Consider the following 25,521-nt stretch of genomic DNA (forward strand, 5'->3'; position numbering starts at 1 on the left):
CCACTTTTCAGGCTCATAAATGTGTTTTACAATAGTTAACAGCCTGGGACACAGGAAAACACTTACCTGTATGTACCCAGTTGTTTGGTGACTTGGGGGGTATTCACACCCACCAAGAAGGGTGACTCGTGGGTAGTCACACCCACCACAATCCACGAGCTCTTGTCTCAGCTGGCAACTGTGTGGGTACCTTACTTACTGTCTGTCTGTTTGTCTATCTATCCATTCACCCGTCTGTCTCTTCTTCCTTCCGATGTATGTAGCCCAGGTCAACCTCAAACTCTGAATCCTCCTGCCTCAGGGTCTTACTAAGATTCCAGGCATGAACCACATGCCCAGCCTCTGCAAGGAGTCACATAACATCTTTCCCAGGGTTCTCATGTTCTCAGATGCTCTGGATGTTGAGGGGAGGCTCTATGGAACTGCTGTCAGTTTGGGGTTAGCGGCTGGCTCTGAGGACACTAGAAGCTGGTTCTCTGTTGCCCGAAGTCACTCACTCAGCTTGTCAACGGCAGAAGCGGAATTCGACCTCAGAACTGCCTGAATGTTAAAGCTCTCGTTCTTCTACCCTGCTGAATCCCACCACTATGTTGGAAACCCTGCAGGTCTCTGTGCTTTGGGAGTGAATTTCTTCCCAGAGAATAGAGTCAGATTTAACAACAGTTAGGCTGAACTTACGTGGAAGGGCTTGGCTAAAACCGGACAGCCGTACAGTAGAGAGGTATTTGGCTGTTGGAGTTTCTAAGGCACTCTGCCCTGGGCAGCCCCACCCCCATTCCTGGGCTGCTTCACCCCTGATTGGCCCTTGGCTTTAGCATCTCCTGTCTCCCGGTAAGCTTCGTGAGGAGGAGAGTCCTCTGTTTGTCTATGTGTCTGCAGTCAGTTCCAGGTATAATGTCAATGAAGGAGCAAACACACACACAGCCGAATCCACATCTATCCATTTATTGCTGCAGCACCCCTGCCCCACCCGGTGAATTTCTCACATACTCGGCCCTGACAAGCTGAGATGTCTGAGGTCTCAGAGGAGTTCCTGGGCGGGAAGAATCAGGCACAAACTTTATCGACTTGAGTCTGGGGCTGCTAGGCGTTGGGTCAGAGGAGAGAGAGAGAACGGTTAAATGATCTACCCAAAGCCTCTGGGATATCTTTGGGAGGGAGTTCTTGAAGGGCTAAGAGAAACCAAAGTAAGTTTAGCTCTAGCGGGAAGGAAGTGATAATGGTGACAGACTTGTGGATCGGTGAACGCTGGCACGGCCTTACAGTCCCGCGGGGCTGATGCCCTATGAATGCCAAGACATGACTAGGGCTGAATTACTGTCCTCCCTTCTGCCCCCATCCATGCACAGAAGAGTACAGCGGGCAAACATGGAGGTGACAGGATCACAGAGGTGATGAGCATAGACTAAGGGACGGACGTCCCTGAGACTCTTATACTCCCCTGCAGGAGCCCTGAAGATCGGAGGCGTAGGAGGAGTCGGAGCTCAGTTGTAGGGGTGGCAAGTCTCGGAGCAACTTGGAATAACCCAGGGCTGTGTGAGGCAGTCTTCGGTGACTGGGTGGGGGTGTCTCCCGCAGGTTAAAGTGGGATAACAGTGGGTGTAGCTAAGACAGTGGCCCAGCAGGTGGGCTGGCAATTTTTCCAGATTTCCAGGTCCAATCAGCCTCCTTTTGAGCCGCATCTGCCGTATGGGGGTGGGGTGGGCCTTGACTTTAGCACTAGGGTGTGTGCTGTGACCTTTGTGGCTTAAGGCGGGGCCAGAGATGGGGCTTCAGCGCTCTTGCTTGGGGGATGGGACAGCTCCCCTCGCGGCAGTGTGCCAGACCCACAGTGTCAATGGGCAGCATCCGTTACTGGATGTGAAGTCCAGGCTTGAGGGCAGGGGATACTAGGAGGTACCTTTGTGGTTGGTGTCTCCAGGCAGGGCAGGTTGGAGACAGCTGTAATTTGGGAGTGTCTCTTACCCACAGAGTGAGGCTTACAGATGTGAGGGAGGTGGGAAATAGAAAGCTCACCTCTTTTGGCAGGCTAGGATCGGTGAGCTGCTGGAATCTTGGACAGTCCCGCCACAAATGAAGGCAGGCTGTAAGTTCAAAGCCCCTTCCACAGCAGAGGCCGACCTCAGAGTAACCCTGGGAGCTCTGTGTAAGGCCCATTGGGAATCCCACTGAGTGCCGGTGTCCAGCTCACCACCACAGGTCTCCATTCCGGCCTTCTGTCCTCCCTTCCTCTGCTTCTTCAGCTTCCCTCTGTGTTCCCGCTCTTCATGCCACTCACTGGCTTTTCATCCCACTCCGTCAGACTTTGTCTGAATGTCTGTCTGCCACTCCGTCCCTTCTTCTGTGCTTCTTCTTCCTCTGAGCCTGGAGGTGTATGAAGAGAGTTTTAGCTTCTGGTTTCAGAGAGAGACGAATGGAGATGTGGGGCCTGGCAGGGGACGAGGGTGTCAAGGACAGGGAGAAGGAACAAGGCACTGAAGAAAAACAAAGAAGGGAGGTGGCTTCCTCTGCCCCTGACTACACTCTGGGACAGCTTTTTGGTGGGTGGGGCATGGGGCTTGGGGAGGATTGGGAAGTGCGCTCTTCTTGAGGCACATGGCCAACAAGGGGTTCAGAGGGGTCATCATCTGACATTGGAGAAATGGGGGGAGCTCTTAAGAAGAGCAAAGAGAAGGGGGGCAGTGGAAGTGGGTGGGGCAGAGACAGGAAAGCAGAGTAAAGACACTAGGAAGGGCAGGAAGTTCTCTCTTGAGCCAGAGCCCAGGAAGTCACACTGTAGGTGGGACAAAGCCACCAGCTTGATAGACATGGAGGAGGGAAATGGGGGGCTAGGGGCACCGGAGGTGGAGGGCATTGCTGTGAGGCAGGAAGGAAGTGCCTCATGCCAGAGGCCCCGGTGTCCTCACTGGTGTTTGGTGGAGTGCCAATGATGTGGCATAGGGCATGTGACCTTAGCTGCTGGTGTGTTGGTAGGGAGGACACACTGCTCCCAGCTGGTACCTGAGACCCACTAACCACCCTACCCCCTCCTTGCTCCAGTTCTGGGGGACCAAGGACTATGGGTGACACCTGCCTTCTGGCCTAGGGGTTGGGGAGAAAACTGTGTTTACAGCAGGGAGGGGGCTCTGAACTTGCCCTCCCTGTCTTTGGCGATCTGGGGTCCTTACTCCACAGCTAGTGGCTGCTCTGGACCTCTGTCGGATCCCATTCTTAGCCTTCGTGTCTCTCCCTCTCTGTTTTCTAGCTGTCCTTGCTGGGGCTCCCCATGTCCTCATCTGGTTGTCTCCCCCGTCGTCCTCCTCCTGTGCAGTTCACTGTTCTCATTCTCGCATCTCTGCGTCCCCTGATCTCCTTTTCTGTCTCTCTAGCGTGGTCTCTCTACTTGGCCTTCCATGGCTTTTTCCTTCTGCCTCTGTCTCCTGGACATTGTGTCTCTGTCCATCCTGATCTCTCGGCTTCTGTCCGTGCGTAGCTCTCGGTGGCCCCCACCTCTGTCCGTCTTTTTCTTCATCCCTGTCTCTCCAGGACTCTAGCTGACCATCCCTGCCTCTGTGTGTGTGTCTCCCTCCCCCTCCCTTCCCCCCACTATTTTTTTTCTGTTTCTAACACCCACACTCACATCCTACCTCAGGAGTAATTGCTTTTGTCTGGGTTGGACTGGACTTGTGGTGGGGGGAGGGCGGGGGGAGCGGGTGGCGCTGGGGGGGGTTGGGAGGGACGGAGGTCGCTTGGTGGAGTTGAGGTAGTGTCCACCAAAGCAGAGGATGCTGAGGAATAGAGGGGCACCCCGCCCAAGGTAGGAGAAGGAAGGGAGGGAGCCTGAGGCCATGCTGGCAGGGGTCTGGGGCCTCTGGCAGGGAAAGAAAGAAGGCAGACGGGTCTTTATACTCTATGTGGAGGTGATGTAGGATAGACCTCACTAGCCAGTGCCTCTGCCGCTTCACCCCTTCCCCCAGACTCAGGGACGTGAGCTCTACCCCTGGCATATGCACTGAGTCACCATGACACACACAGGGGACACATTCAGAGCCTCCATCCCACTCATGGGAACTCACTTGGCCACCGACACACAGGGCATCTGGACCAGGTAGACACACAAAGAACCCAGTGGAATCTCCATGGCTCAATCAGAACATCCGTTCAATACACATCGAGAGGACCATACAGGCTCCAAAACACAGGGAGGGACAGCCACCCACTGATGCAGACACAGGGACAAGTAGACACTCAGACATTCCCCCAGGGACATGGACTTGCTAACTTACTAGAGAACACAGGAACACAGAGCCACCACCCTTCCTAGGAATGGAGGATATCCTCTTGGGATCCATCCACTTCTTCCCAAGGGCCACACGGACATTTGGGGACACCCAGTGTCAGGGAGACATCATGGATATACACACACAACCCCTAGTGTCTCCTAGACAAACCTCACAGACTCACAGTCACACACAGGTATGACTAGAGGGTCAGGGCAGTCAGGAGACAGTTCTGGAGCCCCCCTCCCACACCGCTTAACGACCTGCGTACCCCTTACATATACAGCGGCAGTTCGGACTCCACAGCCCTTTAGCTGGAACCTCCTCCTGTCTGACACCCTAAGAGAACTCAACTCCCACCCCAGCACATTCCTCCCAGAACCTGGGGTGAGGGCAAGGTGGTTTCAACCCATGGGGACCCACAGAGTGGGATAGCTATGGTTCTGTGGGTAAGCGGCAGGCTTGTCCACTCTTGCTTTTGCCCACTTGTCCTTCCAACTCCAGCACCCAGGCCTTCTTCCATCCCTTGTCCCACAGGCCCAGGAAAGCATCTCCTCACCCCCACCTCCAGCCAGGGATCCTACCCGCCTCCCAAGGGTTTCAGCCCTCGCCCTCACATGGGCCCTTCAAAGGGCCCTATCTCCCTGAGCTGCTCCCGACCAACCAAGGGGGTGCTCGCTTTCTTCCTAAAGGACCGGTCCTCAGTTTATCCCAGCCACCTGACCTGCAAGTGTGACCCCCCCCACGCCCATCTGCTTCCCTACCCACCCTCATACTCACCCCCTCTCCTGGCTCTCCAAGCTCTCAGCCCCCCTAAACTCCCCTGCAGTAGAGGAGTATTGAGTGGAGGCTGGCCCCTCGGAGGTAGGGGTAAGGGGTGCACGGGGTGGGGGGCCTGGGTGCGGCTCCGGGAAAGAAAAGGAAGAGAAGCAAGGGAGAGAGAGAGGCAGAGGCAGGCAGGCAGCCAGCCGGCTTTATATCCCTGCTGTATTGATCCACCATGTCACAGCCTGGTCGGTCGATAGCCAGCGAGAAAGAGAGGGAGAGAAGGGAGGGGAGGTTTGGGGGAGGGCAGCCGGGACCCCTTAGTCCTGGGTACATCTAGGGCCTCCTGAGCAGGCTGTGGAAGCATATTTCAGCCACCCCCCTAAAAGAGGTATGCCATGTCTCCCCACTTCCTTTGGCTCTGGCTCTCTTTCTCCCAAGGAGCCCCCTCAGTCTCGGTAGGAGAATTTAAGCGCCCAGCATTTGGGCATTTCTTCTTGTTTCCCAGACTCTTTATCTCCACAGGCAGGATGGCTGCCAGCCACGGCTCCTTTTTGCCAACTGTAGTCAGGCTGGGCAGATAGGAGGCCTCAAGGCATGTCCTGTTAGGGCAGACCAGACCGTGAGTCACATTTGCTGTGTGGTAACAGCAGGGCAGAACCCTCTCTGAGGTCTCTTCCCAGGTACTGGGGGTGGCGGAGGAGGGCAGGGGAGGTCTTTGGCCTTTTCAGCTAGTCCCTCAGCCTCCCTGACTGACCTGGAACACAGGGCTTAACCTCTCCCGCTCCCCTTCAGTCTCCTCTCTTCCCACAACCTTCTGTTACCTGCCCTTTTCAAGGACCCGCCCTGACCGGAAGAGAAGGTGTCTCCCCTTGCTAGGTTGACAAGCAGAGGGTCGAGAATGGGGCCGGAAACCCTAGGGCTGCACCTGCATCCTGCGTTCTCCCTGGGATCCTGTTTCCCTTCTTTGCACCTCAGTTTCCCCCTTAACCTCAACCAAATCCTGCCTTAGCTCTGAGATCCAGAGGGATTGGAGGCAGAGCCACGGGGCGGGGGAGCTAGGGCCACGGGGTGCTTGCTGTCCCTCCCTCAGTCAAGACTGAGGGTCCCAGGTGCTCTCCTGGAGGCCCCCAACTCCCAGGGCTCCTGTTCTTTGTCTTCAAGACCCTCCTCCCCTCCCAGCCTAGAGAGGTTGAGGAATCACCTTAGCCTTGACCCGAGGGGGCGGGCAGAGGAGGGGCAGGAGGCCCTCACCCTGCCTCCTGCCCATGGCCATCCACAGTCCCTCTCTGGATTCCCTCTGACTACCAGGCAGCACCCCCCCCCCCACCAATGGTCTGCTGTTCCCTTTGTTAGGAAGGGGGAGGGGAGAGAGATGAGCTGAGGGGACGTGGCCTGACCCTCGACCTCTCCCCCTCCCTCCTCCCATCTGAGTCCTCAGGGGCTCAGAGCCCCCTTGACGGACAGTTCTGACCATCAGCCAAATGGTTCCACGAGGATGCAAGGGGGCAGGTATGGGGGAGGGGGAGGGAGTCTGTCCAGGGCCCTGAGCCCCTCACAGTGGATGTGGGGGTACTCCTAAGTTAGAAGGAAGTCCTTAGGAAGGATGGTGGGAGAGGAAGGTACATGTGGGGCCAGGCTTTGGGGGAGCTTAATGAACCAGCACTAGGGTTATGAAGTTAAAGTGGGGGTTCCTCCATAGAGAACAGCCCTAGAAGCCAGTGGGTAGGGCCTAGCCTGGGCAGATGCCCCCACCACACCCCCACCCAGCCTGCAGCATTGGGAGTGCAGTGAGTTTTAAAAAAAAATTAAAAGAAAAAAAAACAGGAGCAGGAGAAGCTGGGGGAAAAATATATAAGAAAAAATATAATAAGAACTAAGCGGTGGCTGCAGGAGAGAGAAAGGGCAGGAGGCGGGGAGGGGGGCACAGGGGGGAGGGTGGCTGGGGCCCTGGTCGCTGCGGAGGCCGGGCCGCCGGCCTCTTTGCTGAGCCCTCCGCGTCCCCCCTGCCGGCCCCCTCCAGCCCCGATCGATCCAGTTTCTTGGCAATAAAGCATTTTTATTGTCAGCTGCCCTGAATGGCAAATGTGAGCCTGGTCCTGCTACCCCCCCACCCTGCTTCCTCACCACCCATCCCCCACCCTGCCTTCACCCCCTCCACTACTATCCTCTCACCAAAGAATCAGCATCATCCATCAGCAAGACCCCCTCCTCTTCCTCATCCGTGTCAGCAGGTCCGTAGCACGTACCCAATGGAGCCTCCCACCCCCACCTAGGCGCTTGCTTCCCGTCCCTAACCCCAAACCCGACAGGGAGCAGAAAGTGGTACGGGGGCCTTAGGTAGCAGCAGCAGAGCAGGAGGGTGTTGGTATGGGCAACAGATGAAGGCCGTAGTGAGGGAGACATTGACCAAAGTCAGAACCAGAGAGCAGGAACAATAACAGGTGGGTGTCAGCAGCTTGGTACCTGAGGGGCAGGTACCCCACTCCACGGCCCTTCCCACACCTCTGAGGTCCTGCCTGTGTTCCTGCTCACCTAACTAGGCCTTCTGGGAAGCAGCCGGATGAAGAGAGAAGGACATGGGTGGAAGCTGACCTGGCTTCCCACATTTGCGTGTTTATGTCAGCTCTGTAGGACCAGGGACAGCACCACGCGCCCCAAGGGTATGCTGCTGTGATGGGCCAGGAGGAGAGTGTCGGGCAAGCAATTTACAAAAGGTCCCCGGCCCCATGTCAAGTGGGTGGCATGTTCTCTCTCTTCCCTTTCTTTCCTCTCTTTGTCTCCTCTCTGCCTCATCCCCTCTGTCTTTCCCTTTGACTCCCTCCTTCCCTTTATTGTGGCCTCTTCCCCAAGGGAGTCAAATACTTCATGCATCCCTCTGTTCTAGCTTCCAGCCCCCACACCCAATTTTTTTCTCTCTCTGCATTCCTCTCTGCTTTACTTGACTTGGGTTTTCCCTCTGTTCTTGTGTACCTGTCTCACCCCCACCTTTACCCTCAGTGCCCCTCCCACAACCATAGAGGCAAATGAGACTGGACGCTTTGGAACTTCCGTAGGAAGAGAGGATGGGTAATAGTCCCCCAAAATCCTTCTTTTCTTCTTCTCTGAGAACTCATAGAACCAGCAGAGAAAGAGTCAGGGTCCCAAGGGACATGTCCCTGTGTCTGTCAGAGACATGCAGTGGGGCTTTTCCGGGGCCTCAGCCCTCACCTCTCTACCCCCAAAGATGGTTCCTATGGCCCCGGCTATGCTTTGAATGCTGGCTTCTTTGACTTCACAGGAGTGGTAGCTCTGATAGAAACAGTCATGGTCAGTCCCAGGGTCCTCATGATGCATCTCAAGGATGCAGGCCCGTGTGTTCCCATCTTTGTGACGTAGGGCAAGAAGCTGGAGGAGTCAGGACTGACATGCTGGCATTTTTTCCCTCTTGGTCTGGGAAGAAGAGTGGCCTGATACAGTCATGCCAAAGTGAGACTCCATCTCACAAACAGAAAAGGACCAGTGATGTAGCTCTGCACAGTACTTGGCACCGAGTGTGTTTCCCAGCAACGCACAATCTGGGTGTGGCAGTGAGCGCATGTAATCCTATGATTTGGGAGTGGAGGCAGGAGAATCAGAAGTTCAAAGTCAGTCTGATTTTGGTGGCACTTTGAAGGCAGAGCATGCGAATCTCTGGGTTTGAGATCATTCTGGTCTACAGAGTGAGTTCCAGAACAGCCGGACTATGCAAAGGAACCCTGCCTCAAAAACAAACAAACAAGTTCAGAGTTATTCTTGATTGCAGAAAGAGCTCAAGACCAGCCTGGACTACATGAAACCTTATCTCAAAAGTAAATAACATGAACACAAATAAATAAAGCCAGGTGATGGCAGCACATACCTTTAATCCCAGCACTCAAGAGGAAGAGGCAGGTGGATCTCTGTGAGTTCAAGACCAACTTGGTCTACAAAATGAGTTCCAGAACAACCAGAGAAACCCTGTCTCAAAACAACAAAAATAAAATTAAAACAAACAGGAGACCCCCCACATTCCACCCCATTCTCAGTTTCCTGGGGTGGGGCTGTGACATCAGAAGGAGCCATGTATGCAGTGAGCAGTGGAGGAAGGAGTGTCAGAATGGCCAGGGGAGGAGGGGACTGTGTGAGGGATCTAGGGACAGTTGGGGCACTTGGGAGGAGCTGGATCCCGGGCCTTGTTTCCAAGCTGCCCACTTTGCCCAGGTCTCCGTCGACCTCACCTCACCACAGCGTGAGTGTGCTGGTCAGAGTACCTGCAGGAGTAATTGTCCTCCTTCCACCATATTGGTCCTAGGGACCAAACTTAGGTCAACAATGGCAAACCCCTTTATACATGATACTAAACATATAAGTTTTTAAAACCGGGTCTACTGATGACCCTTGTAAACCCAGTCCAGGAGTCTGGGGCAACCTGAGTGAGACCCTCCCTCAACAAATAAAACGGGTCCAGAGGTGATAAGGAACATCTGTTTGGGTTGCAGGAAGAGACGGGTCAGCTTGCATAGAAAATGTAATCAGGGATTTAGGGAGAGCAGGGGAAAGTGGCCGAAGCTGGCAGAACCCTTGTCACAATTTGAGTGGAAAGTAGCCTTCAGAGAGAGTAATTTTTTCTTTTGATTTTCTTTTTCTGGGGGGAGGGCTAGGGGTTTTTATTTTGAAACAGAGTGTCATGTAACCCAGGCTACCCTTGATCCCACTATGTAGCCGAGGGTAACCTAGAAGTCTACCTCTTGAGTTGGAATCAGTATTGAAACTGGCTTTGGTGGGCATCCTTCCGGTTGGTACCTTGGACAACAACCATAGCCGCTCAGCCTTGCGGAGCCTTGAGACGTACCTACCCAACTCAGTAAGCTTCTTTCTGGGCAGTGACATGGAAGAGGTTATGGGAGATGGGTGATGCTCCCATTGTCCCCCAAAGGAGGACTTGACCTCTCTCCATAGGAGTGCACGTAGGTGAATCCTGGATCACTGGGGGATGGTGACAAAGGTTCACAGCACCCCAGAGGCCCCACCATGTGAGCTCTTTCCCCAGTGTGCCCTCCCTCCTGCTGGAATAATCATTTCCTCGCTGTTCTTCCCTTGGATCATTCACTATATTAACATTTTTTTTAAAGCTGGACTAATCCCCAACTCTTGGGACCGAGTGATGCAGCCACCACCACAGCAAACAGAGATCCACCTGCATCTGTCTCCCGAGTGCTGAGGTTAAAGGCAAGCACCACCATGCCCTGTTTAAATTTAAATTTTTAGTTTTTTAAGAAAGGGTCTCACTAAGTAGCCTGACTGGTCTGGAACTCACTTTATATAGACCAGGGTGGCCTTGAAATCACAGAGGTCCATCTGCCTCTCCAGTGCTGGGATTAAAGAGGAGCACCATCTGATGTTCCTCCTGTTTAAAAACAAAATGACAAGATCTCATGTAGCCCAGGCTAGCCTTGGACTCACTGAGGATGACCTTGAACTGCTAATCCTCCTGCTTCTATCTCAGGTGGCGGAGTGGTACTCAGCACTGAAATAGCACTGTCCTTTTCGTGACTACATAGAACTCCTAGGTGTGAATATGCAATATTCTCTTAGTCACTATCCTGTTGGTGACATCAAGATTGTTTCTGATTTTTCTCAATCTCAAATTATTTTGAATGTTTGTTCTTCTTGGAGACGGGGGTCTCACTGCGTAGCCCAGGCTGGCCTCCATTGTGTTCTTCCCTCCACCTTCCAATGCTGGTGTTGCAGGTGTGTGCCACCACACTGTGCCCTCAAACCTGAACCTCGGGCCTGGAGAGATGGACTAGTGATCAGAGCCTTTGCTCTGAAACCTTCAGGACCAGAGTTGAGATCCCAGAACTCATATGGCAAGCTGGTGTGGTCTCATAGGCACCTATAACCCCAGCACTGTAGGAAGCAGAGACGAGACAATCGCTGGATCTTGCTGGCTTCCCATTCAGAGAGAGACCCTGGCTCAAAAGAATAAGATGGGGGATGATAGAGGGGAATACATGACATCCTTTTCTGCCCCCCCCCTTCTCTCTCTCTCTCTCAAGAGAGAAAAAAACCTTTATCTTATAAGCCTCTATTTGCTTAGGCACAGCGGGAACTTGTCTGCTGAAGAGTTGAAGTTCCTGTAAGCCCAGGAGAGCTGGGGGCACAGAAGGGGACATCTGGCTCCTGAGTATATAGCAAATTCACAGAGGAACCCATTTTCCAACCCTCATCTAGACAACCCTCCAAACCAGTCATTATGCCCCTCCAGTTTTGGGAGCCTCGGTTCTGTGCCAGTCCAGTGCAGGGCCCAGACTGGACGTTACTGAATCAAGCCCAACCACGTCCTCAACATGCTCAGTATCCAGGGGATACCCTCCCTGGGCAGTGACTTTGGCTGGTACCAATTACACTGAATCCCTTGAATGTTCCCTGGAGTGGTGCAAAGACTGAGGTCTTTATGATCTTTGTTTCCCTTTCAGATAAAGTCTCTGGCATAGCCAAGTGGGCAGGGAACTCAAAATCCCCCTGCCTCAGCGCTTGTTCTATAGGTGTACACCACCAGGCATGTCCAGGTCTGTCCTATTGAGACAGAAGCCAGCTGAAGTGACACATGCCTTTCACCCCAGCACTCAAGAGACAGAGGCAGACAGATCTCTGAGTTCAAGGCGAGCCTGGTCTACAGAGTGAGTTCCAGGACAGTCTGATGTTGTGACATTTCATTTGTATTTTAATAAATAAAGCTTGCCTGAGGATCAGAAAAGTAAAACGGTCAACTGGCCAGTCTTATAGACCAGGCCGCAATAACACACACCTTTAATCCCAGTAGACACACTAGCTTGCCATAGAAACCAGGCGGTAATGGTGCACGCCTTTAATCCAGAACTGGGGAGGATTATAAAACGGGAGGAGACAGCTCTCAGTCTCATTCTGAGATTCCTGGAGGCAGGATCGCCATTTCAGACTGAGTTCGAGGTAAGAGCCAGTGGCTGGCTGTTTTGATTTTTGGATCTTCAGATTGAACCCCAGTTTCTCTCTCTAAATTCATATTAATCATACGTAGTGAGACCCTGGCTCAAAAAAGCAAACAACACTGGGTCAGGAAGGGCTTCTATGGAGAGATCTGCACGATAGGTGGTCTGTGTATCCTTAAAACACGCATTCCCTCTCCCTGTGTGTGTGTCGTGTATGTGTGTCAAAGGCACTTGAGGAAGTCACAGAACTTATGCCAAGGCCTCAGTTTTCATCTGTTTGAGACAGGTCTCTCTGTCCCTTGGTGATTGCTGTGTGCCGCAGGCTAGCTTGCCATCCACCTCCTAGAGATTCTCCTCTTTCTGCTCCCACCTTTGCTGGGTTGGATGGGACTCGACCTCAGCTCCTCAAATTGGGGTGGCAAGCACTTGTCAGACCCACTGAGCCATCTCCCAAGCCCCAACATTCCATATATATATAGAGGGGGGGAGGGAGGGTTTCTCTGTAGTTTTGGAGCTTGTCCTGGAACTAGCTCTTGTAGACCAGGCTGGCCTCGAACTCACAGAGATCCACCTGCCTCTCCCTTCCGAGTGCTGGGATTAAAGGCATGCACCACCACCACCTGACCCTAAAAATAAATTATTAGCTAAGTGGTTGTGGTGCATGCCTTTAATCCCAGCATTTGGGAGGTAGAGGCAGGCAGATCTCTAAGTTTGAGGCCAATCTATTCTACAGAGCGAGTTCCAGGACTGCAAGGCATACACAGAGAAGCCCTGTCTCAAAAAAACAAAACTGAAAACAAACAAAAAGAGATTTATTGATTTTAAATATTATATATGCAAGTGCTTTTTCTGCGTGCATGTATGTGTGCTCGGTTTCTTGAGGAGGCCAGAAGAGGACGACATCAGATTCCTTGGAACTGGAGTTACAGATGGTAGTGAGCCATCATGTGGGTGCTGGGAACCGAACATAAGTCCTCCGCAAGAGTAACAAGTGCTCTTAACTGCAGAGCCATCTCTTCAGCCCCACCCCCGTTCTTGAGTAGAAAGTGAAAGAGAACTCTGAAGACAAATGTCTGATAAGGTTGACAGATGCCATAAACCCTCCTTTGGAGAGCCAGCCTTGGACTTCAGTCTGTGGGATGCGGGAGCATGAAGGGGTCTATTCATTCAGCCTTGGGATTCAGGCACCCACTGAACCCGGTGTTGTTAAGATCCCAGAAATCCCACAGTGAGCAATACAAAGGATGAGACCTTCTTTCGGGGAGCTTGCGTTTTTTTTGTTTGTTTGTTTTGTTTTGTTTTGTTTTTTTGGTTTTTCAAGACAGAGTTTCTCTGTGGTTTTGGAGCCTGTCCTGGAACTAGCTCTTGTAGACCAATCTGGTCTCGAACTCACAGAGATCCGCCTGTCTCTGCCTCCCAAGTGCTGGGATTAAAGGCGTGCGCCACCACCGCCCGGCCAGGAGCTTGCGTTTTAGGTAGAGACAGGGACGGGAAAATGACTAGACGGTGGTTTAATTCCAAAATGCTGTGCAGAAAACACAAAAGACAAGTCACAGAGTGTGTGGCCGCAGGAGCAGGTGGCTGGCCTTGGAGACACTAGGAATAGGGAGGAATTATTCAAAGGGCTGCACCAGGCCAGAGGCCTACTGTGGGATTGGGCTTGGCGTTCTCCAGTGTGGCTGGACTATAAAGCCTGTGTGGGAAGAAGGCAGGTCCCGCAGGAGCCTACCGAGCATGCGTGGCATGGCGTTGGGGCTTGTCTCTGGGAACTCCAGGGAGTCCCTGAAGACTGGAGGAAGGATGGTGCCAATGAGCATGCTCGCCCAGGGAAATACATTTCAGCTTTTGGACAGCTCCCTGCGTCGGGGAGTCCTGGCAGCCTCGGAGCCCAGGGACTTGGTTTGGTGGTGTGAACTCTGTGTTGGAGAAAAGCGGGGAGGGGCTGTGGGCTGATAGGAGTCTGGGTACAGAAGGCGACGCTGGGGCTTCTGGGATAAGAGTAGGGTCTCTTCCAGGAAAGCCCACAGCCAGGTACCTGCTCCCTGAGGGACTGGTGGCTCTGGGTGCCAACGACTCTCGCCAGAAGATATATAGGCTGAGACGTATGCAGGCTAGCAAGAGACACAGTCTTTGGGCTCAGGGAGACTCTGGGACTTTGTTCTGTGATTGTTCTTAGCTTCCCTGTCATTAAAACGGGAAGAATACAAAATGAAGCCCACTGTTTTGTGTGCTGACTCAAAAAATTAACCAGGGGTCCCAAGCATGGTTCTGCCAGTAAGGTGCTTGAAGATATGAATTTGAGCCCCCAGAACCCACTTTAAAGGATACTGGGATGATGACACAGGCTCATCATCCCAGCTTTGTGGAGGCAGAGGCGGGAGGATTCCTGGGACTTATTGGCCAGCCAGTCTAGCCTAATTGGTGAGCCCCTGGCTAGGGAGAGACAAAGGAGGCATTTCTGAGGATGATTCCTGTGGTTGTCCTCTGGCTTCCACACACACGTGTGACATATGTACGCACTCCTGTGCATGCATGCACCCCCCCCCACACTCTTTTTCATAGGAAGAAAGTGAGCGATAACAGTCCCTGCCTCTAACATGCTGCCTAGGACTCAGGTGATCTCAAGCACGCAGAGGAGTCTGTGTGAAGAACCCTTTTAGCCTACCTGATCCCATCTCTCCATAGCTGTTTGGATCATCTTACTTGTTCTTGACTCTTTTGAGACAGAGAGCCGGAAGAGCCCCCTGACTTGGTGTCTGCCCCTTGCATTCAGGTGGGACGATTGTAAGTTCAAGGCCAGCCTGAGCTGCACAGTTAGATCTCATAACTTAGAAAACTAAGCAGGTTGGGAGGGCTGAGGAGATGGCTCAGCCAGCAAAGTGCCTGCCACACAAGCACGAGGGTCTGAGTTTGATTTCGAGCACCTATGTTTAAAAAAAAAAAAGGCTGGCCGGGCGATGGTGGAGCACGCCTTTAATCCCAGCACTCGGGAGGCAGAGGCAGGTGGATCTCTGTGAGTTCGAGACCAGCCTGGTCTACAGAGCTAGTTCCAGGACAGGCTCCAAAGCCACAGAGAAACCCTGTCTCGAAAAACCAAAAAAAAAAAAAAAAAAAAAAGGCTGGGCACAGGCAATGTGTGCATGCTATCCAATGCTGGGGAGGCAGAGGCAGGAGCATCCCTGGGGCTCACTGACCAGCCAGTCTAGGAGAATCAGTGAGATTCAGGTTCAGTAAGAGATCCTATCTTGAAAAGTAATAACAATAAGTTGGGCCATGGTAGTACACACCTTTAATCCCAGCACTCAGGAGGCAGAGGTAGGTGGATCTCTGAGATGGAGCTCAGCCTGATCTACAGAGCGAGTTCCAGGACAGCCAGGGCTACACAGAGAAACCCTGTCTCAAAAAACAAGCTAATAATAACAATAATAACAATATGAGGAGCAATTGAGGAAGACATCCACTGCTGACCTTGGCCCCCACACTCCACACACACATTCACGCACATGCACAGATGAGCCACCTGCGGCTCTTACCTGTAATCTGAGCACTAGGGTCTGGGGAGGAGGATTGACACATGTTGAAGGCCAGCCTGGGGTACAGAATGGGTTTAGAATTTTCCTGTCTCCTTTGCAGAGATGGAGAACTGAGCCCAGGGTACTCACCCTCAGTCATCAGGTGGTCGGGGACAGAGCAGGTGTCTCATGGGGCTGTGTGTGTGTGTGGGGGGGGGTGTTTTGCTTGCATGTGTGCCTGTGTACCACATGTATGCCTGGTGCCCATGGAGGTTAGACGAAGGTGTCAGATCCCCCTGGAACTGGAGTAACAGTTGACTGTGAGATGCCATGTGGGTTCTGGGAACTGAACCCAGGGCCTCTGGAAGAGCAGTCATCTTTCCAGTCCTGATGACCTTATATGGTCTCTGAACCACATTGCAGAGATTCACTTCTTCCTTGAGGTGACCAGGAAACTCTAGCAGCCTTGTGGAAATGGGGGTGGCACCCAGGGTGGGTGGATCCACAAAGCCTGTGCTGCTGCCTGGCATCATCCCCTGCTGCCACCAGCCTGTCCTTTCCCCTCCATATCTGCTCCTTGTCCCATTCCTGGACCACTGTCCCAGCCTTTCCACCCCCCATCTTGCCTCCAGTTTACCCAAATGTCTTCCTGAGGGATCTCTTGACTCAGAATATCTACCAGAAGATTTCCATCAACTTAAGTCTAGGGGCGTATGTCTGTAATCTTAGCACCCAGGAGGCTGAGGTGGGAGAATCAAAAGCTTGAGCTACCAGGGCAAGATGCTGTCTCAACGAAGAGGAGGGGGAGCCACAGAAGCTGCTTCTGCTGTCACTGGCTCTCATCTCCCACAGGGTCAAGATCTCTTTGGGCTCTAATTTTCATGAGCTTAGCCCCCTCCTTCATTATATCTGATGGTGGAAAGAGTTCTAGGTACCTGAGGTTCGTTTTTGATTCCACCACCTTCTCAACTTGTATCAACATCCAATTTCCAAATCTTGCTTTTGCCTATTGGCAAAGTTGTCTCCAGGAATACCTGCCGAAGTCTTTTCTCTCCTACTGCTATAAGCTGGCTCTGCCTTGTCACAGCAGCTACCCCTCGCAATGCTTTTTAGTGCATCCCTTCACAGCAGCCCCTAGTGTGGTGGAGGATAGGCGGCTTGTTTGTCCCCAGCTGCTCAGCTCAGAAATAATCACACAGAAGCCATATTATTTAAATCACTGCGTGGCCCATTAGCTCTAGCTTCTTATTGGCTAACTCTTACATCTTAATTTAACCCATCTCCATTAATCTGTACATCACCATGAGGTTGTGGCTTACCAGGAAAGTTTCAGCACATCTGTCTCTGTGGGTGGATCCATGGCTCCTCCCTGACTCCGCCTTCTTCCTCCCAGCATTCAGTTTAGCACCCCCCCACCTCTATTCCCTGCGCAGGCCCAAGAGAGTTTCTTTATTAACCAATGGTATTCACAGCATACAGAGGGAAATCCCACGTCACTAGTGCTCATTAAAATGCTCACAGAGAGGCTGGAGAGATGACTCCAGGGTTAAGAGTGCTGGCTGTTCTTCCAGAGGACCCAGGTTCAATTCCCAGCACCCACGTGACAGCTCACAACAGTTGGTAACTCCAGTCTCTGGGGATCCAGTCACCTCTTCTGGCTTCTGTGGGCCCCAGGCATGTACATGGTACACATACATACATGCAGGCAAAAGACTCATACACATAATTAAAATTAATTTTTTAAAAAGCCTTTAAAATATCCACAGAAGGGCAGGGAGATAAGTCGTTGGTAAAGGGCTTGCAGCACAAACTTAGGGACCTGAGAGAGAGATTTAAGGGGCTGGGAGACAGCTCAGTGGTGAAGAGCAGGTGCTGCTCTTGCAGAGGACCGGTGTTTGGTTCCCAGCACCCACATGTCAGCTCACAACCATCTGAGGCTTCGGTTCCAGGGAATCCAATGTCCTCTTCTGACCTCCATGGTCTCTAGGAACACATATGGTGCATAGATGTACATGCAGACAAGACACTCATGCATGTAAGATAAAGGAAACCTTTTTAAAAAAATCACAGAGCTCAGCTTGAGTCCAGAAGCCAAGAGAGCAGGCAGGAGGTGGGCACTTGGTGCTTCTGCACACTCCAGAGCTGGGGCTGACTGTGGCTGCAGTGTCTGGGGTAGTGAGACCAGCCACATATCCCTGTGCCCACTTTTTTTTTCTTGGTTTTTTGAGACAGGGTTTCTCTGTAGCTATGTTGTCTGTCCCCGAACTAGCTCTTGTAGACCAGGCTGGCCTCGACCTCACAGAGATCCGCCTGCTTCTGCCTCCCGAGGGCTGGGATTAAAGGCGTGCGCCACCAATGCCCAGCTGGTGCACACGTTTGCTACCCCCAACATTCTGTTTTCCTGTTTGTTTAGGCCGCTAAGCCAGTTGTCCCTAATGTTCCAGAGGCTGCCCCTTGATCTGGGCTCCGCCAAAGACCAGCATGTTTACACTTACAATCCAGATGGAGGCTGGGCCGAAGATTGCTACTATTGACTCTTGGGGCCAAGTTCATTCTCTGCCTCAATTGCCAGTTCCATGGTCTGTGACTCCATCTCTGTGTCCCATCAGGCTAGGGGTCCGAGGGGCCTCTCTGAGCACCTGCATGCCTCTCGCCTGGGGGAGAGACCTTTTGAGTTTCCTGCAGACCACGGCTGCTAGGTGATAAGATTGCTAAGGATAGCAGGAGTCCAGAGAGGTACCAGAGGACTGAGCCACGGAGAAGGTTCCCAGGGGTGGCCAAGAGGAAGAGGCCATGGCAGGGGGCCATGAGGGGTGAAGAATCTCACTCTACTGTCCCCGGTGGGCTGGCTGCTCCCCCCTACGGCTCCCCAGCGGGCCCCCGGGGGACCTCGCTCTAATAATGTATTTGATCGACTCGCCGGCCGCGTACAAGCGATTATTGTCTTGTCGGGAGTCAAACGTATCGATCTGGCGAGAAATATGAGCGGAGCAATGGGGCCCGCGTGTCAGTTACCGGCCCCGCTGGCCCTGGGGAGCCCCCTACGTCTCCTTTAATTACCGCTCAGCCTTGAGCCCAGTCTCTCCTACCCCTTACCGCCTCCCTCCAGGCTGCCTGCACCTCTAGTGGCCCCCACTGCTCCCCAATGCCTGTGTCCTACCTGCCTTACTCATCGAGGCCCCAGGCCTCTTCTGTGGCAGGGAGATCACTTCCCACACCTTACCTACCCCATTCCAGTCTGCCAGCCCCCCATGTCATGTCCCCCAAACTCTGCCCCTTTGTTTTTCGCCCCTTCTTCAGGATCCCCTGCATAGGCCCAGAGGCTCAGACTCAGTGTTCAGCCTGGAAGGTAAAAGGGGTGGGATTTATCCTTAGTGGGGACCATTGAGGCCTTGCACCCTGGCCTCACCTGTAGACCCACTGGACATGGGTGGTCCTTCTTCTCACTGGACATGGGTGGTCCTTCTTCTCCTTGCTCACCATCTGGGGCCTAGCCCTGTATCTATGCTTCTGACATGCATGATGTTGAACTGGTAAAAGGTGGGGTGTGGGGGAGGGGTAGCAGCTGAGTTTTATCCCTCCAAAACGCCCTAAAGCACCTCCACCACTCTGATTTCCAGCCCCTCCAAACATAAATCTTAAACGAAAATGGAGCTTACTGGGCGAATGAGGCTCCAAGACAAGAATCCACTACCCTGCTGCCCCCGAGTTCTTCCGGGAAGACCCTCGCATCTAGAAGTCCTGCAGCCGGCTGCTGTGGGTCTGCAGATATCCTCCGAAATGGCCTTTCCGATAATGGGATGCTGTAGAGTGTAGATGCCTAGAAACTGCCCCTCCGTGTGTAGTATAAGAGCTGAGTCCGCTCCCGTCAGGCCCACTGCCAGGGCTTGGGGTGTCCAGGAGCATAGGGCTAGGGGTAGAGGACACTCAGGTAGTTCTTTGTGTCCCTCGTGGCTCTGCACATGGGAATGTGGGCACATGTGGCTAGACCTGGGCTGTCAATGTGTGTAGATGTGTCTGTGCCTGTGGGTCTGTGTGAGGTGGTAGGAGTGTGTGTGTGTGTGCATAAAATGCTGGGGGTCTGAGAAGAAATACTTCAGTGTGTGTATGTGTGTAGAAGAATGAATCCAGGCGTCTGAGTGAGTACGTGTGGTTTGGGGGACCCTCCAACTTGGGCTGGCCCTAGTAGATAGGAGAACTGTTTGGGAGATGCTAGGGCAGCTCAGCAACCTCGGACTCAGGGAGCTGAGAGGAAGAACGGGGCAGTTGGCTCGGGCTAGCCTTTGTTTGCGCCACCGTGCGCCGGGAGTAGTGCGCCTTTGTGTGACCCTCGCAGGTGTGCGCGCTGGGCGGGGGAGGACGCGGGCTGGGAGGGAGCGGAGGGCGGGGCTCCCTCCTCCGCAGCCTTCCCCGCCCTCCAGCCCATTGGCTGGACGCGGGCGCCCTCTGGCGAGCTTCAAGAAAACCGCAGGTCTGAGAGCCGAGCCGCGGGAAGGGCCCCACAGGAAACCTCCGGACTCACGCTCAGCTCCTCTGCCGGGAGGGTGCACGCATTTAGCCTCTGACAAACTTCTAGCTGTCCCTGGCTACGGCTTCGACCCTTCTCCCTCACTGCCACTGCCCATGGGCATTATTTCTTCCTAGTGGTGGCCCGGGATGTCTTACCGGTGGCACAGGTTGCTTGCTGGCCTTGGTTGGTCCCTAGTATCCTGGTTTGTTGTTGTTTTTTGTTTTTTGGCTTTTTTGGTTCTTGGCTCTGGGTCCCTGAGAAAGCCAGTGTTCACTTCTCTTATCCAGTCATTCCATTTGTGAAACGAAGCACAAAATACTGGCCTGTAAGGTGACACCTGTTAGGTGGGAGGTGCAAGGTCAGGGACTGAGATAAGCCTCCGCCAATAAACCCAGAACTATGCTTGCCATTGCTATTGTGTGGCCTCACTTCTCTCAGCCCCACACGCCCCGTTCCATATGTGTTCACCCCCATGCTGGGGGACAGGGGGACTGTACAGACACACCTCCTGGTGTGGTCCCTGGAAGAGTCAATTCTTCCAGTTCCCTCGCTTTCCACCCCACTAACCCCCCACCCTCAAATAACACTCATGATTTGGGGTCGACTGGGCCACTAGGGTAGGTCTGTGGGCCAGGGTATTTTCCCTTGCGTAGGGGGCGGACCGACCCTGTGGTTTCCTCCTGGGGTGACTTCCGGCAGGGAGGGCTGGCCCCTAGAGAGGGCGGGGAGATGACACAGTTGTTCCCCAGCCCTGGCTGGCGGGCAGCATGGTTCACTCCAGCATGGGGGCTCCAGGTAAGCGATTAATGTCTTCTAATGGGTGGGGAGGACAGACGGCATGTTTGGGGCGGCTCTGCTGACCACCACCGCAGACCCTCCCTGCACCTCCTCTTCGGCTGTCCTCCTTGGTGGTGCGTCCAGCGCTTCAGGAACGCCCCTTTCTTCCCTGCCCTGGTCTCTCTCCTCAGCTCCCCTTTGCTGCTGTTTTGCGATAGGCACTGGGAGCTTCCAGTCTGTCTCCCTACTGAGGGGACTGAAGATGGGAGGGAGTCAGGTGTTGGAAGCTGGACTTCATGTGGGGGACAGGTGGGTTGGGCAACTTGGGTGAAGCTGCAGCAGGATGGGAAAGGTCAAACTGTTGCATTTGGGTGGTGCCATTCCCCTCCAAGCTGGTGTGTGCAAGTGTGTGCATGTGGGTGTGGTGTTGCAAGCCCTGTGTTTATCACTCTCGGGTAGCTTGGGCATAATCCAGTGTTGGGGGCTGCTGGGTGGCATCGCGTGTATGGGCCTTACACAATCTCTTGCCCCATCTCATTCATCTCAGTGGTCCTTTCCTCATGAAAGTCTTCCCTGGTCTCCCCAGTGCAAAATGACACTAACCCTGTCCCTCTGGTGCCTCATCCCTCTTTGGCTTTCTCCATGGTGCATGCGTTCTGTGCTTGTGCATTGCTGCGCAGGCGCCATACGGGTGACTGGTGACTTATTTCGGAGAAGGTGGACATCTCGTCCAGACTGAGCATGCCTCCGCGGCGTTCTGGGAACCATCAGGGAACCTGGCACCGTGCTGGGACATGGCAAGGGCTCACTGCTTCATGGTGACCACGGTTGTGAGTCTTGGCTAGTGTGTGTCCCTCTTATGTCCACCAGTATGTGGGGCTGGGCCCCTTCAACCACCTCCATCCACTGGGCAGTTCTCTGTTGAGTGTTGGTGTTGGGAATACAGACGTATGAGACAGCTTTAGATCTGCCCTGCTGGAGCTCCAAGTCCACTGGGAAGGACAGTCCTGTGGCGGTCAGGGCGGGATGAGGAAGCAGGCAGAGTAGAGCCCAGAAGACAGAGGTAGGCAGATTACAGACTGACATGTATTCATTCACTGAGGTGACTGTGTGGCTGTATACACGTTCAGTGTACACACAAGGTCCAGACTGTCCGCACATGTGTCCTGACTGCACTACTGGCGTGTGCTTGTTTGAGGTCAAGCGAGAGCTTTTAGGCCATGGACCAAACATTGTACCCTTTACTGGGGATTTTTCTCAAGGGCAAAAGAAAAAAAAAGTCCTACCCAGGAGCTGTTACAGGTTTTCACCATGTAATATTGGCAAGAATCAATACATTGGCAGGATGTGATTAATACACTGTGGGCTTGGGCGGGCCACTCACTGCATTGTCCGCGTCTGTGAAGTATCTCAGGGGTCTGCTTGGTTATCTCTCAGAGCTCTCTGACTCTGGACGTGAGCATATCAGATATGTTTGTACCTCTGGATTTGCGAGTGTGCGTGTGTCTGTGTACCAGTCTGGATATGAGTAAACACACATCTGTGTACATGTGTCTGGATGACATTTTGTACTCCAGCCTGTGGTATCGTGTCTAAGCGTGTGTCTCCCTGTAGGTCTTGCATATGTGGGTGTGCATGGATATGTGTGTGTGCACCACACATGCAAAAGTGAGTGTGGGTAAGTCTGTGTAGAGGTCAGAGGTCACACCTCAGGATGTCAGTCCTTGCCTTCTTCCTTCTTTACCACAGGCTAGCTGGTCGGCCGGCTCCTAGGTAGTTTTTACCTTTTGTCCTGTCATTGAAACACTGGAATTGCAGAACATGCATTACTGCATCCTGCTTTTTGAAAACAGGGTCCTAGGGACTTGGACCCAGGTCCTCATGTTTGCATGGCAGGTGTTTTACCCACTGAGCCATTTCCCCAGTTCTTCTATCTACAAACTTAAGGAAGGGTTGCTTTGGCATCACAGGATATGATAGATAGGACCAAGCTCGGCTTTTTTTGAGCTGTGTCGACCCAAGTCCACCACGGTTTTTCCATGCATTCATTCATCCGTTCCAGACTGAGGCTGTGCAGGCTGGTGTCCTGGGTGTGCCCTCCTCTCTGGGGTCTGTACACACCCATGGAGGGGTGGGGAGGTTGGCCTCACTGGCTGTGACTGTGGTGTGCGCCACTCCGCCTGTTGTGTCTGCTACCTGAATCTCCATCCCTCCTGACAGCACAGACGTGTTCAGTCCCTTGAGGTTACCTGGGACAGCTGTAGGGCTGGGAGGTGTGAGGTGGGCCAGCTGGGCCCACAGAGGTTCCCGGCAGCACCCAACCCTGCCTGTGGGGGCTCCCAGGCCATAGACTCGATGAAGGCTGTGGAGGCAGAGGACCCAGGGGACAGGCCAATGGGGCCAGGAGGGTGAGGGGCAGTCCTCGGGCTCTCTATATTTAGCCCCATTTTCGGTAAGTACTAACGAGAAGCTAGCCTAAGTCTGCTAAAAACTGGCTGGGGGAAACGCAGAGGAGAAGTGAAAGTCAGGGAGGGAGGGCCGGGGAGGGCAGAAGGGACCCAGGGTCCCAGGCCTGGGCCATTTGGGGCAAGTGAGGATGAACTCAGAGCTTGGACAGCCTGGGGGTGGGTCTGGCCTGAGGGTGGTAGAATTTAAGGGATAAGGCACCCGAGAGAGCTTGGTACTTTTCCCTGCCAGTTCCTGCAAAAAGTCACACATGACCTGGGATGGCAGGGAGGGGCAACCATAAATAGCCTCATAACTTTTCCATGTGATTGAGACTCCAGGAGGTGCCATGGTTCTAGAGCACGCTGAAATTGGGGGGACTATAAAAATCTCCATGCCAGTACTGGGGGTGTGGTCCAGTGGTAGAGCGTTTGCTGAGAACGCACAAGGCCCTGGGTTCTAGCCCTCACAGCACACGCATGCACACACTCACACACGAGCGTGTGTATATATTAATAGATCTGGAGGCTCAGGTCACCCTAGGTACCTCTGAGTCCGAAGTCTGGGTGGCAATGGCAGCAGATTGCAGTAGAGAGGGGGCAGGGACTGCGGTGACTTACGGTGAAAATGGAGCTCTGTCCAGTTCGGGTTCGTTTGTTTCTCAGTGCTCAGCAGGTTGATACAGAGGAATGCTGAACTTGAGAGCAGCCTCGTCTACATAGTGAGTCCCAGGACAGGGCTAGACCTCGAACAATGCACAGCACAAACAGGCTAGGACCAGTGGCTCAGGCCATAATCCAAGCTCCCTGGGAGGCTGAGGCAAGAGGATTGCAAGTTCAAGACCGGCCTGGACAAATTATCAAGACCCTGTCTGGTAAAAAAGTGAAAATCAGAGCCAAGGATGCACTTTACTTGGCAGGGTGCTTGCCTAGCATGCGTTTGAACCCCAGCCCCACATATACCAGAAACTGGTACATGCCCAACACTCATAGTGGAGGCAGGGAACCCAGAGTCCAAGGGCATTTTTTGAGACTGAGTTTTGAGGCCAGCCTTTGCTACCCGAGACCCTGTCTCCAAAGGGAAGAACTGTGACCATAGCTCAGTGGTAGAGCCCCTGCCTAGAATCCCCCAGTGAGGGGCTAGGGTGTGGCTCAGTGGTAGAGCCCCTGCCTAGAATCCCCCAGTGAGGGGCTGGGGTGTGGCTCAGAGCTAGAGCCCCTGCCTAGAGTCCCCCAGTGAGGGGCTGGGGTGTGGCTCAGTGGTAGAGCCCCTGCCTAGAATCCCCCAGTGAGGGGCTGGGGTGTGGCTCAGTGGTAGAGCCCCTGCCTAGAATCCCCCAGTGAGGGGCTGGGGTGTGGCTCAGTGGTAGAGCCCCTGCCTAGAATCCCCCAGTGAGGGGCTGGGGTGTGGCTCAGTGGTAGAGCCCCTGCCTAGAATCCCCCAGTGAGGGGCTGGGGTGTGGCTCAGTGGTAGAGCCCCTGCCTAGAATCCCCCAGTGAGGGGCTGGGGTGTGGCTCAGTGGTAGAGCCCCTGCCTAGAGTCCCCCAGTGAGGGGCTGGGGTGTGGCTCAGAGCTAGAGCCCCTGCCTAGAGTCCCCCAGTGAGGGGCTGGGGTGTGGCTCAGTGGTAGAGCCCCTGCCTGGTGTGGTTGAGGACTTGAGCTGAATTGGTCCATCTGTCGGTGGAACCCTGTTGACCTATAGAATAACTTGGCCCTTCTCTTGACAGGTGTGGAATGCTGGGTCATGGTTTGAAATTTTAGAAAGAACAAGAAAACCAGAATGGTAGTGGTGTTTTCCCTCAGACTATGTTTTAACCCCTCTAAGGGCAGAATCAGGGTCACTTCCTTAGGTGGACAAGGTATAATGGGGAGCATAGTGGGGGAAGCCGAGAGGAAAGAGACACTGCCTACATGGAGGGCCAGGGAGGGCTGTACAGACAAGGTGACCCTAGGCAGAGGCTCAAAGAGAAGAGGAGGGAAGGGTCCCAGGAGTGGGGAGCAGAGGGAAAGGTCTGGAGGATGGGGCTCAGGACCTGGGGTCACCATCAGCTATGATGACCCCAAGATAAAACCAGACCTGCTCCAGGGGTGTTCCCAGGCTGACGAGAAGAGACACATGGGGTCCCAGAAGGCTGCAGCCTCTGGATGGTGATGGAGATGATGGTGCAGAGAGAACTGGGGCACAGACAACCGGGAGAGACTCTCATCTCCCAGCCAGAACCATCAGGCTGGTGGCTTCGGAGGACACCCTGTGCTGGATCCTGAAGCATGAATGTGGTGGC

General features: G+C 53.6%; 1 protein-coding gene across 11 annotated transcripts in view; it reads left to right on the forward strand.

Moving 5' to 3' along the window:
- Pou2f2 (POU class 2 homeobox 2) overlaps positions 1 to 25,521 on the forward strand; it is an 88,745-nt gene that overhangs the window by 23,225 nt on the left and 39,999 nt on the right. For 10 of the 11 annotated variants that reach the window (XM_075988796.1, XM_075988805.1, XM_075988891.1 and 7 more), the window contains exon 1: positions 20,735 to 20,812. The exons of the other annotated variant lie outside the window; for it this stretch is intronic. In XM_075988796.1, coding sequence (XP_075844911.1) covers positions 20,785 to 20,812 — 28 coding nt within the window. In that variant the 5' untranslated portion in view covers positions 20,735 to 20,784. Of the gene's footprint in view, positions 1 to 20,734; positions 20,813 to 25,521 lie in introns of those variants that run through there. 11 annotated transcript variants of the gene reach the window in all.

Source organism: Microtus pennsylvanicus, chromosome 1, assembly GCF_037038515.1.
Source record: "Microtus pennsylvanicus isolate mMicPen1 chromosome 1, mMicPen1.hap1, whole genome shotgun sequence".
NCBI lineage: Eukaryota > Metazoa > Chordata > Mammalia > Rodentia > Cricetidae > Microtus > Microtus pennsylvanicus.